General features: G+C 39.4%; 1 protein-coding gene, 1 long non-coding RNA gene and 6 other non-coding genes across 9 annotated transcripts; 7 read left to right on the top strand and 1 right to left on the bottom strand.

Moving 5' to 3' along the window:
* Positions 1–257: 257 nt before the first annotated feature.
* On the bottom strand, positions 258–5,802 carry LOC130182587 (ras-related protein Rab-34-like). 2 transcript variants are annotated; one of them, XM_056397618.1, is made up of 11 exons: positions 5,452–5,603; positions 4,829–5,027; positions 4,242–4,333; positions 3,447–3,512; positions 2,815–2,916; positions 1,997–2,061; positions 1,799–1,850; positions 1,578–1,659; positions 1,286–1,376; positions 1,037–1,144; positions 258–534 (listed from the first exon to the last, which is right to left on the bottom strand). In XM_056397618.1, the coding sequence occupies exons 2-11, from the start codon at positions 4,940–4,942 to the stop codon at positions 473–475; spliced, it is 834 nt and encodes a 277-aa protein (XP_056253593.1). In that variant the 5' UTR covers positions 4,943–5,027; positions 5,452–5,603; the 3' UTR covers positions 258–472. The 2 variants fall into 2 exon arrangements, with proteins under 2 accessions (XP_056253593.1, XP_056253594.1); XM_056397619.1 differs by lacking the exon at positions 3,447–3,512 and having other exon boundaries at positions 5,452–5,802.
* Positions 5,803–5,975: 173 nt separating this feature from the next.
* LOC130182444 (uncharacterized) lies at positions 5,976–8,724 on the top strand. The gene is made up of 8 exons (XR_008829715.1): positions 5,976–6,232; positions 6,644–6,713; positions 6,913–6,955; positions 7,148–7,210; positions 7,385–7,448; positions 7,649–7,727; positions 8,249–8,307; positions 8,499–8,724. It is a non-coding gene; the product is annotated as an uncharacterized LOC130182444 (long non-coding RNA).
* Positions 6,760–6,831, top strand: LOC130183101 (small nucleolar RNA SNORD49). Its single transcript, XR_008829786.1, has one exon. It is a non-coding gene; the product is annotated as a small nucleolar RNA SNORD49 (small nucleolar RNA).
* LOC130183096 (small nucleolar RNA SNORD65) lies at positions 6,999–7,072 on the top strand. The gene has a single exon (XR_008829781.1). It is a non-coding gene; the product is annotated as a small nucleolar RNA SNORD65 (small nucleolar RNA).
* LOC130183102 (small nucleolar RNA SNORD49) lies at positions 7,237–7,311 on the top strand. The gene has a single exon (XR_008829787.1). It is a non-coding gene; the product is annotated as a small nucleolar RNA SNORD49 (small nucleolar RNA).
* LOC130183098 (small nucleolar RNA SNORD65) lies at positions 7,496–7,569 on the top strand. Its single transcript, XR_008829783.1, has one exon. It is a non-coding gene; the product is annotated as a small nucleolar RNA SNORD65 (small nucleolar RNA).
* On the top strand, positions 8,094–8,171 carry LOC130183100 (small nucleolar RNA SNORD49). The gene has a single exon (XR_008829785.1). It is a non-coding gene; the product is annotated as a small nucleolar RNA SNORD49 (small nucleolar RNA).
* Positions 8,350–8,423, top strand: LOC130183097 (small nucleolar RNA SNORD65). The gene has a single exon (XR_008829782.1). It is a non-coding gene; the product is annotated as a small nucleolar RNA SNORD65 (small nucleolar RNA).
* Positions 8,725–15,179: the final 6,455 nt, after the last annotated feature.

Genomic DNA, 15,179 nt, shown 5'->3' with positions numbered 1-15,179 from the left:
GCAGTTTAATAAAAGAATAATCTTCCTCTCTTGATAAATGTTTTCGTATCCAAGCACATCACAAAGCTTTATCTGTTGCAGCTGAACGAACATTCCTGAGAGGACACCACTTTGATCACTGCTGACTGACATCGTGTTGTTTACGGCCTCAGCTCACAATTCATCATGTCAAAAACTACCACTTGTATTCACGCTGATTCCCTCTCAGGTCGTTTGCAGAGCGTCACAAATACATCATTTAGCTCATAGGACAATGATTTTTTTTTTTTATGTGCTTTATTCATGATGTTTACACTGAGCATGCTGAGTCCATATTTCAGTTTAATCTTCCTGTTCACCGTGTTGTGTTGTGTTGTGTTGTGTTGTGTTGTGTTGTGTTGTGTTGTGTTGTGTTGTGTTGTGTTGTGTTGTGTTGTGTTGTGTTGTGTTGTGCTGCTGTGGAGTCGGTACAGTTTCACTCTCTCAGCTCTCATCAGCAGCAGTTGGATTTCCTCTTGGTTGGCACATGATCTGCTTCTGTGCTGTCTGTGATCCCTGCGTGCAACACAAATAAGATTAAACACCTTTTATTTCTTAATTTATTTTGCTATTCAGAGGAAAGCACAGTTCACACTATTCCACCGATCGACAACGTGCAATGAGGCAGTTTGTCCACAAAGGCAGTGAAGAAGAAGACTGCTCGGATGTAAACAGTTGCAATTTTAGATTTTCAAAGAGAATGGTTCTGCAAAAGCACTTTTCATTTCGTTTTTGTTCTCTCAGCCTTTCTTCAAAATGAAACTTTTCAAAAAATGTAGATCCACAGTAGGTACAACTGGGCTTGGGAACAGGACTGAAGTAAAGCTTGGGCACAAACACATTTCTCAGTGGCTTGAGAAAAGGCAAAGACTGTCATCATTACTGAGAGCGTGTCATTGGAAGACACAGTAGTTTCCAGAAAGTAGAAACTAATTAGGTAGTTAATGAATCTAAGAAATAGTCGAACATATTATGTCGCCTTCTTAATAATGAGAATTTATGGAGTGAGCCGACTCACTGATAATGTCACCGACGTGCCTCGACCCACTTTTCTCGAGCTCAGACAAAACGTTGGCCTCAAAAGTCAGAGACGCCACACGGAAGAAGAAATCCCTGATGCCGTCTCCTGAAAACAAGATGGAGGAGAGAGTTTAGTGAGACCAGGAGAGGATTAAAACTGAAAATGAAAAGCAACAACCGGATGAAGACTGTGGGAGTCAGGTGGTGGGAGTTGGGGATTTGTGCATGTTAATGTGTGTTTGACCACCTGACTTTGCAGATACAGCCCAGTACTCTGCTTTGATTTCCTCCGAGAGTCTGATGGCTTCCCGCTCAATCTGAGCCAACTGATCAGGAGACTGAGGAGCGAAGCACAGAGGACAGGGGGAGGGGGAGCAAACAACAAGCTTCAGACTGTTGGACTCATAGTTTCAAAGTGATGTCTTCAAATTGTTTATTTTGTCCGACAAACATGTTCAATTCAGTTAGATAAACATTTAACTTAATTAGTTTAATCTCTTTCTCAATTTGCAGTAATTAAAGAAAAAAAGGTCACCCACACTGAGGTCCTTCTTGGTACCGACAAGGAACAGTAAAACACTGGATGGGTCATTTTCCTTCATAGCATCCTCTAGCCACTGCCTAGACACACACACACACACACACACACACACACACACACACACACACACACACACACACACACACACACACACAGCTATACATTTTCTAATGGCATTTTAATAGCATCATCATTAGATAGTAATGGGATATTCCTTACCTGGCATGTGCTAGTGAGCCCACACTGCTTAAGTCAAACACCACTATAATGGCTGGAGATGTGAAGAGACGCACAATAGGTAATCACACAGAGGCAAAACAAAGTGCATGACCATGTGTCAGAAGATGGAGATTAAACAGTTTGAATCATTTAGATGACAGGTGCAAAAAAACACTGTAGAGACGAAGCCAAACTCACCTTGTGCTCCTCTGTAATAGGTGGAAGCGATGCACTTGAACCGCTCCTGACCTGCTGTGTCCCACCTGAAACACATCAGATGCAGCTTTGACTGTTCTCACTGGGAGATTTGGTGGGAATGAAGGGAAGGGGGTGTATGTATATTTGGTCATAAAATAAATGTATTATTTGACCTGATGGTGGCACTCAGGTTCAAGGAATAAACAAAGTTACTACTAAAGTTACTACAGTTCGTCCAGGACAACTTGAATGTTTGACAATCCATCCAATCAAGACGTGTGTGGTCACTAACATCAGTTGGATTCACCCTATGGGAACTATGAATGTCTGAAAGGGCTTTCACAGTAATCCATCCAGTGGTTGTTGAGTTATTTCAGCAGCACGGTGACGGAGCGACAGAGCGACAGACAAAACAGTCTTTCACGGCCACGAATGTTCACTGGAATGTTGAGCTCATTAACTGTCCCGTGCAGTCCGTCTCTCACGGATACTAACTTCAAAATTACATTAATATAACACATGCGCACATGCAGGACTGAAGTCAACGTATAATATAAGGCCCACTAACTGTCTGAATAAGAAGCTTATCAAATAACCTAGAGGACCTTATAAAGATAGTTGTATGTTATCATGTGATTTCATGTAGGCCTGCGTACAGATTGTTCAGACATTCAAGAACTTAAACTTCATTAATGTATTTGAAGCAGGAAACTTTGTTGATTGACAAATTTCGCCCTGCCACAGGATGGGAATTAGTTTGCTGGTGGCTCAGTCTATGAACTGAGTGTTTCTCTGGGGTGTAGTAGTGACATACTCACAGCTGTAAACTGAAGGGAACACCGAGCACCTCGAAACGCTCCATCTCAAAATCCACCCCTATGGTCGCTTTGTAGTTCTTATCAAATGCGCCCTTACAGAACCTGATAGAAACAAAGCAGAAGATTTTTTTTAATTTATTTTTTTGTCTATGAAATGTCAGAAAAGTTTGTGGTGCCCAAATTGAAGCCTAGCGTTGATCATTTTGACTGGCTAACAGTAAAACAAAAAAGATATGTCATTCACCCTGAAATAAATCTCAGGAGATCTAATGAATTTAAATAAACTGACTTCAATTTCCTTATCTCACTCCTGTATCACACAAACTCAGTTAAACCACTGAGTCTCAGCTCTGAGCACATGTTGACTGTGCACGAGTTGTTTCTGTCAGTATGTTTCCATGTGTGACTGAGCTCTACATCAGTGACTGTTTTGGACTGGACGAGAAAACATTCAACCATGTTGTTCAAACTAAACTTTAATGATGCTGCAAGCCCTGCAGCTACGGATGAAACACTCCAACAAGTTATTGAGTCATAGTTCAAATCAGACTGAGCACAAAACTGAATTAAAAAAATCTAAAAACAGCCTAATAATCCTATTGATCTGATTATTATTGATGACTGCTTCTTACCTGCTGATCAAGCATGTTTTCCCGACTGCAACATCGCCCACTACGATCACCTTGGCGATATTAAAGCTAGCAATAGAAAGTCAACTGTCATTCATGACTTCATCCAACAACAACAGCAGGAAGTGCACAGCAGCATGATCAATAACATGCAGACATCACTGCTAACAACTTGCAGGAGTTCGTTGACACTAATCAACCAGAGATCAGGAGGTGGAGGCTCAGTAAAGATCCAAAAACAAGAAAGAGTGACTCTGAGTAACACGTTTTGTCTGTTTAGTGACAGTGAGCCACATTGCTGCACTGGTTAACAGGTTCCTTCAGTACGATGAACACGGGCACTGAATGTGTATTAATCCATGGCTGGAAATAGTTCCCAACAAATGCACTACTTACTCCTGTTTGAGTAATGTTTGCTTAAAACTACAGTTCCCAGCTTAGTGTTACTGACTGTTTTAAGAAAATAAAACTATATATTTATGACCAGTCTGTTGAGATTTTGCAGAAAGACAGAGTAGGGAAGCTGGGAAGTTTTGAGAGACACATTTGTCCATGTTGGAATATTTAACGTAACTTATCAAAAGTAGGAAAATATGGAGCACCTCCAGCCTTATTATTTAAATAGACCAGGTCAATGTCGTCAGTTGTGATGGGTGTGGCCGATGGATATCAGCTGAAACAGCAGTCAGAGCATGACTTAAAGCGCCCTGCTTGAACTAATTCATTTCATTTAAACACATATCAGAGTGTGTGTGCAGTAGCAGGATGAGCAGCCGGGCATGTTGTCAATGATCTTACCTTACTGTGCCAGTCTTTTGTACCTGACAGGCGGCCTTCACCTGTGGGTGGAAGCCATCTTTGGTGTGCAGCGCTGCATTTGGACTAAAACACTAGAAAGAAACCACAAAAAAGAAACATTCAGACACAGAGAGAAACAAATGGAAAAAAAGCACATTGGACAGTAAAAGAAAAAAGCAAGGGAGGGTTCACTGAATGTCTGTTACCTGGCAAATAAAAAATTATAAAAAAAAAAAAAAAAGGACAAGAAGCATTGTCCCAAAATAAAAATCATGCCTGTCTTCTCCTGGCTCAATTTTAAAGTGTTGTATTTCCCAAATTATCAGCTAAACTAGTTCATACTTTCAGCTAATCAGGAATCATTAACAATCTTCAAACAGAGGTAAAACAAAAGACACCGGAGTTGCAGGTTTTATGAGGAAAACAGCATTTTTTGCAAATTTGCAGTCATGCATTGCAGAGACGCAGTTCAAGACTCTAAATAACCTCATCATCAACAGTAACACTGTTAGCTTTAAGTGCATTATAGTGTGTGTGTGTGTGTGTGTGTGTGTGTGTGTGTGTGTGTGTGTGTGTGTGTGACTAACCTTTGGTAGCTGTGTAATGATTCGGTCCTTCCTCACAGGTGGCAACATGCTGCTACAGTGGATCAACACACACACACACACACACACACACACACATGCAAACACAATCTTCATTCACTTAAACAAGACACTCACACACACTTAAGTTTTTTCTCACCACTCCTTCCACAAACCCAGGAAAGGACACAGTGAAGTTTTCCTGAAATAGAGAAAATATCAAAAGTTAAATTGTCTGTCTCTAAGCAAAGTGCACAGTAAATCTGATTTTTTGATTTCCATTTGAAAAAAATAAACTGTTTGCAGCAAACTACCATCAATATGCCCCTGATGAACATCAGAGGAAAAACGAAGTGTGCATGGCAATTTGTCCTCACTTTACTTTACTGCCTAAAACCTTCACACAGCAGGCTACTGTAAAACATTGTGTGGTAATACTACAACCCCAAAGCATATTGTTTTTATACAGTAACATCTCATTGACCTAGGTTAAGAATTCAGGAAGGTGTGGTTAGAACAGAATGTGTCTGCAAATCAAGAGTAATCAACAGTGCAGAAAGAAAAACTTGGTGTAAAATAAGCACTCTGTAAATTCTTAAGTGTTTAAGTAAGTTTAGCAACTTTACCTGAAACTGCAGAAGGAAATATAATCTGTGTCTGGAGATGTGATGCTATATCCAAAGTCTGCCAAGTAGATAAATCCAGAGCAAGTTGGAGCTGAGTCTCCACAGTTTCATCTCCAGACAGACAGACAAACAGACAAGCAGGCGTCTAATGAGACATGTAACTAGTGAAGAAAACCAGCCTGTAACGTGTCAAACAGCGGCACCCTGTGGCTGCGGGGCATTCTGACTCAATGAGTGAATGAAAATAGATGCTCAGTGTCGTAATTAAATTTCACAGTGTAATTTACAGTAATATTATGATGTATTGGGTTTGGCACATTATTCAATAGTTTTTATAATAGTATGTAAACATGTAGAATGGACTGTACAGAGTTTAGGTGGTGGGTGCGTTTGAGTGAGAAAACATGCAGTTCACACTCCAGTGCAGCAGGTGGCGATATCGCCGATCTTTCACGTCGGTTTTTACGTCTTACGTATTATTTCCGCGACGGTCAGGCAGGCTTTAAAAACGTTCCGGACCGGAGTCGCGCTCTCTTTTAGTTCGACTGTCGTTGCTGCTGCTGTGTCCCACCGCGGCAGTTTTAACTGGACTGGTAAACAGAGTCCAGTAAATACAAAGCCACAGTAGTAACTATTACATGACTTTAGCTGGACTGGAGTTGAGTCTTCAGTTAAAACGTGGTATCTGTTGGCTGCAGTGAAATGTTAGTGTTCAGAGTGTCAGTTAGGCCTCAAGCAGCCACGTGGAGAGTACTGAAGGATGGAGAAGGAAAAAGACAAAGTGAGATTTAGTGGTTTTTCTTATTTGTTGTTTTGTTGCAAAGAGTAAACGGTAGTTTTTCCTGCGTTTTTAAGGTGTTAGATTAAAATCAAATGTTGGCTAAATATGGTTATGTAGTATATCGGTGTGATTCATAATTGAAGCCACGGCTGCTGTTGCTTTCTTTGTATTTGTGAAGTAAAATTACCAGTAATGTGAATTAAATAACTATAAACGTGTTAGAAATTAGTTTTTAAATGTAGCATTTCATTGTAAATGTGTCAAATGCCTTTTTGTTAAAGCCCCACTTCCACATAAAGTGTCTGATATTGACAGTATTGCCTGCCTATAGTCCATGGCGGGATTTAAATTTTTTTTTTTTTTTTTTTTTAAGATTTTAAACCATATTTGAAACATCTTGTTTTTCCTCAGGTGGGCTTCAGCTTGGCAGCTCCTTGCATGAGTTTGATAAATGTAATCAGTCGTCCACTCCACTCAATAGGTGAGTGAAGGTGAATTCAACCCATCTATTTAATGTGTGTGCAGCTGTCTGTGATGAAAGCTGTGAATAGGAAGTGCCGTCTGATGCGACAACTGACGATGTTTCTAACTCACTGTTCTGAGCCTCCCTGAAACTGCATTTGAATTCAGTTGTTTGCTGTCAGTAGAACTGAACTTGTTTTTTATTTTATTTTTTTTAGGTCAGAATGTGCCTGTTCAAGATGATGCAAAGTCAAGACTGAGGTTGGTTTAATGATGCAGTTTTACTTGAGTAAAACTTTACATGTAGTGATGAAATCTAAACTGAAATAGCTGGAATTACCGGCAGATTGTTCAGTGGTGACTCTCGGTTTTCTGAACATGAGAATTCTGTTGTCAAAGTAAATCTTCTGTTATCGAATCATAACCTTTTCCATGTTTCTTTTGTATCTCAAGAAGAAGCAACAGAAGTTGAGTCCAGGGAAATGCACCTGCTGATGACAGCTGTTTGAACAATGGGTAAGTTGACATATCTTCTAGTGTGGTGCTTCTGTGAAACTGTGGCGAGGAAGTACCGTCAGATGTGAAAATTGACAATATCTCATCCACTTTTTCTGAATCTTAAGTGTTTCTCCTGTAATGTAATGGCCCTTTTCTACCACTTATCTAATATCGTATTCTTCCATCTGACAGGTTCCCCTGCAGCAGTGCATGTGCTGCCAAATTCACCAACTGTCTGAAGATTCATTTCATGAAGGTGAGTTTGCATTTTCTGCCATAAAGAATGTGAACTTGCTGCTTCTGTTGTGATGAAACCTAAACTGAAATAGCTGGAATTACCGTCAGATTGCTCAGTGGTGATCATTGGTTTTCTGAACACGCAATGGCTCCTTGTCTCAAATGAACATCACTGGTGCTTGTTTTTCACCATTCTGAATTTTGTTCTGGTTTCTCAAGGTTGAGCTGGTTCCTTGTTTGAAAGGAAGAGATTCATCTTATGGCGTGCAGCTGCAGCAACACCATCGAGATGGTCTCGGTAAGTTTCGATTTTTAGATACCCTTTAAAAACATATGTAGATGAGCTTTTTTTATAAGCTCACCTTTGTACAGTGAGACTACTCGGTACTTGATGATTTTTGCACAAGGGCTTGTTCTGCATTCTTGAGCAGAGAAGGCACCAGCAGGCTTTAGACTTCCTGATGACTGACAACGGATCACAAGTTGTTTCAGAGTTGATTGTGAATCTTTCAAAACTTCAAAATCTGATTTGTCCAAATTCCAATTTGAGATCAAAGATTGGACACATTAATAAACTGCTGGTAAATGTGCCAAATAATACAAGAACTTTGTCTCATGTACAATGGTGAGTTAATTGAAAAGCTAATTTGCCCTGAGTAGTGTTGTCAGTGATGAAAACCTGGAATAGGAAGTGCCGTCAGATGCGACAACTGACGATAATTTCGAATCCATTTTTCTGAGTCTTTAAAGAGATGCTTTGCAAAGATTTTTTTTTTTTATTTATTCTTTTTAAACATGTCCTTATTTTGTTTATTCCAGGTGCCGTTATGCCAGTGGGCTCCTGACCCCTGAAGTCTGCTGTCGAGTGAATTTGACAGGTAGCTTTTTAAGCTGTAGCACATGAATAGCTGTTGTCATTGTTGTGATGAAATCTAAACTGAAATAGCTGGAATTACCGGCAGATTGTTCAGTGGTGACTCTCGGTTTTCTGAACACTAAATGGTACCAATTTATAAGTACACATGACTGAAACTATTTGTAGACCAACATCCTCTTTCTTATCCTTCAGATTTGGATCCATGTGGTTGCAGCGGCCCTGGTACGCCTACAATCTGCACATGGTAAGATTGTCTCTACAGATTTGCTAGGACATAGACTTATGTTATAACATGAGCTCTAGATGGGTTTCTTACTTCACCTGCATGTCCACTTCATACAAAAGTAGATACAATGTACTTGTAATGTTTTATGTGTGCAAATAAATAAATAAATAAAACAAAATAAATTCAATCAAATTGTCTGTTTTTTTTCGGTGAAGTATAATAAAGTTGCAGTATTTTGGAAGGGGAAAAAACAAGTCAATAGGTAACCTGGACATTGTCAACACCATGTAAACTAATGGGATTGTATGTGAGAAAACATGTCAATTCAGTAAAAAAAAATATTATTATTATTATTATTATTATTATTATTATTATTATTATTATTAAGTATTAAAATACCTTGTGTTAAATATTGGTATCAAACTGGTTTGAAATGTCTCCAACTGCACTTTCTGGGTGTAGTTTCCTGGCTGTAGCCTATTTAACTGCATAGGTATTAGTTGGGTGGATTTCAGTAAATAAACTGGATCTTGAGTAAATGCATGTGAACAGCTCTTCAGATTGTAAGTGATCCTTTGTGCCTTGAGCGTTTACTTCTGTGTTCCAACTTGACCCACTAAAAACTCAAGTGCAACTTCTGAATGCTTCAGTGTGTCACACTAAAGAAAACGTGGGCCCAGTGCATTCTGTGTTTTCAAATTAATGTGAACTTTCTCGAATCACATTGTTTGACTTCATGTCCCTGATGTCTGTCCTCACTTGTCTTGGTCTTGATTTATCCTATTAAATGATGAACCTATATAACCACATTGGGGATGAGGTTCTTCACTACAGCAATCTTGAGATGCATCAGATAAATTCCAGTTTGGACAGAATTTGAATTCAGATTGTTTCCCAGTAGGATTTATTTTTATTTATTTTTTTTATCTTTTCTCAAAGATGACTGTCATCGAAACTGATTGGAGGCTAAAGCAAAATCCCTGTGGCCATTTCACTTTGCTCTGGTATGACGGGAACTTAGTTAATAAAATTTAAGTCTGGAGATCAGAGGGGTGTAAAGTTGACGGTGAGTCAAAGTGCATGGGTCAACTGACGGATGAGTAACGATGGAAAACCTGTTCTTCAGGATGTTTCTCGTTCAGGTGTTTGAAGAAAATGCTTTTTTTTCTTTTCTTTTTTTTTTCCCCTCTTTGATCAAGGTCAAGGAAACGATCTTGGTCAAATGCAGATTTGTGCTCGTTTTCTTTTAAAAAGCTTGTTTGTCTTATAAACTCTATGTAGCCTTGTGAGAAAACAGTGACGACACGAGTGTATGCTACCAAAAGCAAACTTGCCGTGCAAATCTGCAACTAAAAATTTCCAGTTTGGTAACTAACGTAGCTACAAATGGTCTGTAGTCAGTTTGTCCCAGTGTGTGATTTAAGTCGTCTATGATGCAGTAACTTGTGTAATGTGATACCTGTGTTTCAGGATTTGCTGCCAAATTTGATCACAGGTATTGACTAAATTTATTTTGACTTATACAATACTGACTGATCTCTGGTATGCAGTGTGTATCAATTATTTATCTTCATACTGTGCATATACAGTACTTTGTCAAAAGTTGTCAGTCTACAACTGCAGGTAAATGCTGTATTCTCAGTCTCTTTCATAAAATGTTGTAACAAAATAATGTCACAGGGCTGCACTCACTTAGAGAAATCATGGTCAAACACTAAAAAATGAAGCAAGATCCCGTCGTCCCTAATTACAGAAATCAACTGGTTGCTTTACATTTATTCATATATTTTCCCAAACATCTGACATGCAGTCGAGTATGAATACTTTCTCACCCCCTCTGTCTATCTTCACCTGAATCTCTTGGTACGATCCGTGATTTGTCTCTTTCAAGAGTTTTAAAGGGACCCCGTGGAGTTTGACCAAAACTATGAAGCAGTGTTTTTTTATGACCGTGTCCCCTTTTTGTTTGTATCCTGCAAACGGATGCATGTGATGTTGCATACATTCCTGTTGCAGCAATGCGTAAAGAAATGCATCAGCTAAATGAAGGGAAGAAGCCTGTGAACATGAACGTAAACAATGTTGGCTTTGAAGTTTTCTGAAACTCAGCTGTGCAAATGTCTCCTGAGGAAGTAAATGTTTCACCTCAAGGTTGTTTTGGTGAGAAATGCAAATTTTTTTTGTTTACAAGAAAATTCCACAGGCGCCTTTAAGTTGGTCTTAAGGGATTTTTACATGTGTGACTAGCAAACTTTTTTGAAGACCCTGTGCTGTTTGGTCTCTAGTGGCTATAGAAACCTGTTTTCCCCTCAGTGTGTTATTTGTAAAGAGGAATATGATGTGGTGAAGAACCTCTGGCCACAACTTAGGCACTCACATCTGGAATCCACAACCCTGACCCTGTCAAAGAGTGTTTGTTCAAGTGAAGCAAACTGCTATGAAGCGTACATATTTCTTTCATGCACAATTTAACCTGCCCAAAGAGGATATTAGGATTTGTTTAAATCTCCGATGGTACTGCATTTCATTTATGATTTGTTTTGGTGTTTGTGGATCTTATGGAGACGTGCAAAACTATGACAGAATGTGGTTCTGATGGAGAGTTAGAAAGGAAAAAGAGTTTTGGTTTGGTGGAGAAGTCGTGCCTTCGTTGTGACAGGAGACAGTCTAGTTTGTACTTAACACAGCATGTCTTGTTCCTCTGTGTCAGCGAGTGATTAATGATGTCTGTGAGGCAGGTTAGCTGGCTCCTCAGAGAACTAGCACAATTACAAGATGGATGAGCACAGATTCTATGGCATGGGGGGGTTACGCCTTCACAGCTGTAGGTTATGTAATGATAATGATAATCATGCATGAGTCTGGACTACCAGGCAGGTAAATTAGGCACAGTGCTGCCCCAGGCTTACTGTATGACAGCTGCTTTGATGAAGTGTATCTTGATATGGGATTTTTGCTCAACATCAGCTGATGTGTTGCTTAGGATGGATCCTGCAGGGGTCCTCAAAATCTACTTTTCAGACTTTCATCATATCAGCTGACATTATGTTTACTTGTGTTTAATCAGAAACCTCCCTGCAACTCTCACTATCCATAAATCAAACCAAGTATTCAATGACAGTTGCCCACCTATCCTAGGTTGACTATAGCTGTATGTATTTGTCCATTAAAGCATCGGTTTGTTTGAACTGTTAAAGTCACAATCACTTAATGAATGCAATAATGAATATCATCACGTACCGTACAGGCCGGTGTGTGAGGATCCCTGCAAAGAAGTTGGTGCACAAATACAATGGGTCAACTTTGTTCTAATGGATGGAGATGCTCTGATAAAGCTCCTGAAACGCAATGCAATGAATGAAAAAGTGAAACATGTCAAAAGGTGGATGTGTTTCAAAATTCTCAGCGGTGGCTGGATTAACAAACTAAAACACGCCCCCCCACCCCAACCCCCACCCCAACCCCCACCCCAACCCCCAACTGGTCCTCCCACTCTTTGTACATTGTGTGCAGTGATTTAGTGGCGCTTATCCCTATAATCACCAGCTAAATTACAGTTTGGCAACTCAGTACAAACCAGCTGCCACACAGTTTTGTTGTGTTTTTGTTGTTCACTTTGTGTTTTTGTTGTTCCTTCATTCATCATTTTTTAAATACATACAACAATTCAACATAATTTATTATCATGGCAACAGAAAATTCTTTTTTTAACTGCACAGTGTATGAACCATGTCTTTGTTTGCAGTTCTGAATGAAAGCACTGAATGCAAGTATTAAACTGAAAAGGTTAAAGGTAAAGGCTTCAGCAGTGAGTCTTAGCCACAGAGTTATGATGTGGCATTATTCGTGTAAACAACAACAATAACAAAGAAAAATACTACACGAAATTAATTTTAAACTTTAAGTTTTGTAACTGGATTATAAACCACTAACCCTCGACATGCAAATCATCCAGTGTTAGTCGGAGGAAGAAAGAGGACTACGGAGACGGACAGGGAAGGTACACAGCTAACATGTCTGTTGTTAGTGACACAGCGGGGGAGTTTCCTGATGGTGTCTCTGCTAGGAAGCGTGGCATTATGAAGAGGCATTATTCTCTCTTCAAACTGTGAAACATCTCCTTGTCCCCTTATCTCAAACCTGGCCTATAGGCCCCAGAATTACATTGTTGATGTTCACATATTTAAAACAGAGAAGCGAGATTGAAATTGTGTAAGTGAATGAACAAAGTAAGTTTGTCGTCTGGTTAAAATAGTTGGCAAACTCTGCTGTTGTAACATTTATACATAAATACATGAATAGCCACTGAACTCGAATCCTATCCTGAGGCCTGGCTAATGCTATCTAATTGTTGACATGCACATGCACACAGATAAGTTGCGGCTCTACATCATCCTCTGCTAATTCTGATAAAGGCTGAATACTCCACCTGCACTGAAACATACAATACCTGAGAGTGACACATATTTGGCAGCAGATGAGATGAGGCCTATAGATAACTGCAACATTTTCAGTCCTGTCCTACTGTGCTTTTACTTTAAAAACCGTTACACGGCTCTAATTGTGCAGGTCACTCTTTTGTCATCTGCTTGATCTTTGATTCATCTGCTCTTCTGGTATTTGATAAATTCGAAGAGTTTAACCTGAAAGCTGTTGACCAGTCGCTGTTTAACTGATTCCAGACACCTCTGCCTCCTGCTCTCCTACAGGACATCCATCTGTGTGAAGATTCACTTACCCGGCAAACCTCGACTCTGTGAACACTGCAAGATTCACGTCAGCGAAGGTTTGACTTCAAACGAGGTGATGTTGGTGTACAAACTTGCAATATGTCATTTACTTCACTCTTTGCAAGTTGTTGATGGCACAAGTGTCGTCTCTGGATTAAAGATAACTTTGTTGGGATGTTTCACTTCAGGGTGAGTAATGATTTGTTCTAAGTGAGTAGATTAAAAAAGACTCAGAAAGATAAGAATAATCCTATAAATGCTCAGCTGACACTGGAGACACAGACTTGTTACTGGGGGACTGAGACATGATTTTGGAGCAAAGTAAATCGTACAACTAATACAGGTGCATTTGTTGTGTGTCAAGGGCCACAGAGATGAACAAAGTGATGAACATATGAACAAATAGTGGAGCATTTAGCAGCTAAAGAGCCACATGTTTCTCTCAGGACTCGTGGGAAACAACAATAAAGTTATAAAGGGTGAATAATGGAGTAGGATTCATCAGGTGGCCAAAAACTCAACTCCAAACTCCGACTTCAAAAAGTCTGCCTTGATTTTATAGTCAGTGACTTGAGACTGGGGATTGGCATAACTAACATGTATGTAGCTCCACACCTTGGAAGTAAAGTTGCTATGAATTGCTGGCACCTGTTAATATTTAACATTTGAACTTAAGTCTTCTCCTTAAAATGACAATGTAATTAGACTGAGTGCAGAAAGCCTTGTTCTGAAGCCTCCAATCAGAACCACACATCTCTCTGCTCATCAGTACATACGGTTCTGACTCCAGTGTTTAGCTTAATACTTCAGCATTTTGGTGAAATACCTCTAAGTCTTTAATAACTCCTGTCTCCACTTCACGTCCTGCTTCATACAATAATTGTGAAAACAGTGTGAGTTATGTGAGAGCTTGTTTTAAGCAGAGCGTGTTTACATGTTGTGTCGTAGGAATGTGACCCCAGGGTATCACCTTCACCTTCACAAAGTCAGACTTAAGTCCATTATTTCAGTAAAGAATGTCTGAAGATGTGTACCGACACGCCAGGAGATGGTTTAGGAGAAAAATGACAAAAGCTTTTGTTGCGTCTCAGCACACCTGAGATTTCAGTCATGTCACAAAGCATAAAGAAAATATAAAAAAAATCCCCATAAATCGAGAATCTTGCCTTTCACTCCTGTATGTGTAAGAGAGTGTAGACACAGGAGCTGCCATGTAATAATGTGCATGATATCTTTGCATCAGGAAACAAAACAAACAAAACACTCAGTGTCTGTTCTGTGAATGAAGGGATGGAGGAATGGGACCATGGTCTATAACATCATGCAGTCATTTATTTTTCCATATCATGACTTCATCACAAACATGATCATTCTATTATATTTCAAAGATCTTGTCACTAGTGTAATAAAATGTTGGTATTTGAGGTTTTTGCTACTGTTTTGTTATTTTACTACCAGTGTGGTATTACTATTGGAAAGTTCAAATAATAAAATGATCTTCCAAAAGTACTTCATGTGACTCTGCTTTACATAACTATTCCCTCTGATTATTTGCATACAGTGCTGTGCTATTTGCCCCTCTTGAAGCTGTTATGATATATCTTGTTGAAACACCATTTTTCCCAAGGGCATCGCTAAACCTGAAACTAGACAGAAAAAAACCCCACAGTAAATAACACACTGTATTGTCACATGTCAGGACTCGCTGACATAGGACATTACTGCTGCAGCAGGTGTACATGTATATAGTGACATAGGTATTTATATGTTCACATATAATGTCTGAGAACTGCTCTATAATAACAGTGAGATGTGGTTTATTGCATTGATGCTGCAACAGTTCCTTTTACATCCTTTACAGCTGCTGCAGAAGCTTCTAATAGTCAGTTTTTGCATGTGTGTGCTATAAAGTCTACA

Source organism: Seriola aureovittata, chromosome 15 (assembly GCF_021018895.1).
Source record: "Seriola aureovittata isolate HTS-2021-v1 ecotype China chromosome 15, ASM2101889v1, whole genome shotgun sequence".
Classification (NCBI taxonomy): Eukaryota; Metazoa; Chordata; class Actinopteri; order Carangiformes; family Carangidae; genus Seriola; species Seriola aureovittata.
This window is presented reverse-complemented; position numbering and strand designations above follow the sequence as displayed.

Excerpts from the sequence above, each read along its gene's own strand:
- LOC130182587 (XM_056397618.1), bottom strand. The coding sequence starts at position 4,942 with ATGAAGATTGTGTTTGCATGTGTGTGTGTGTGTGTGTGTGTGTGTGTG. Across the intron at positions 3,513-4,241 it reads CAAAAGACTGGCACAGTAAG|CTTTAATATCGCCAAGGTGA; the intron begins GTAAGATCATTG and ends TTCTATTGCTAG. Across the intron at positions 1,145-1,285 it reads GGCTGTATCTGCAAAGTCAG|GAGACGGCATCAGGGATTTC; the intron begins GTGGTCAAACAC and ends TCTTGTTTTCAG.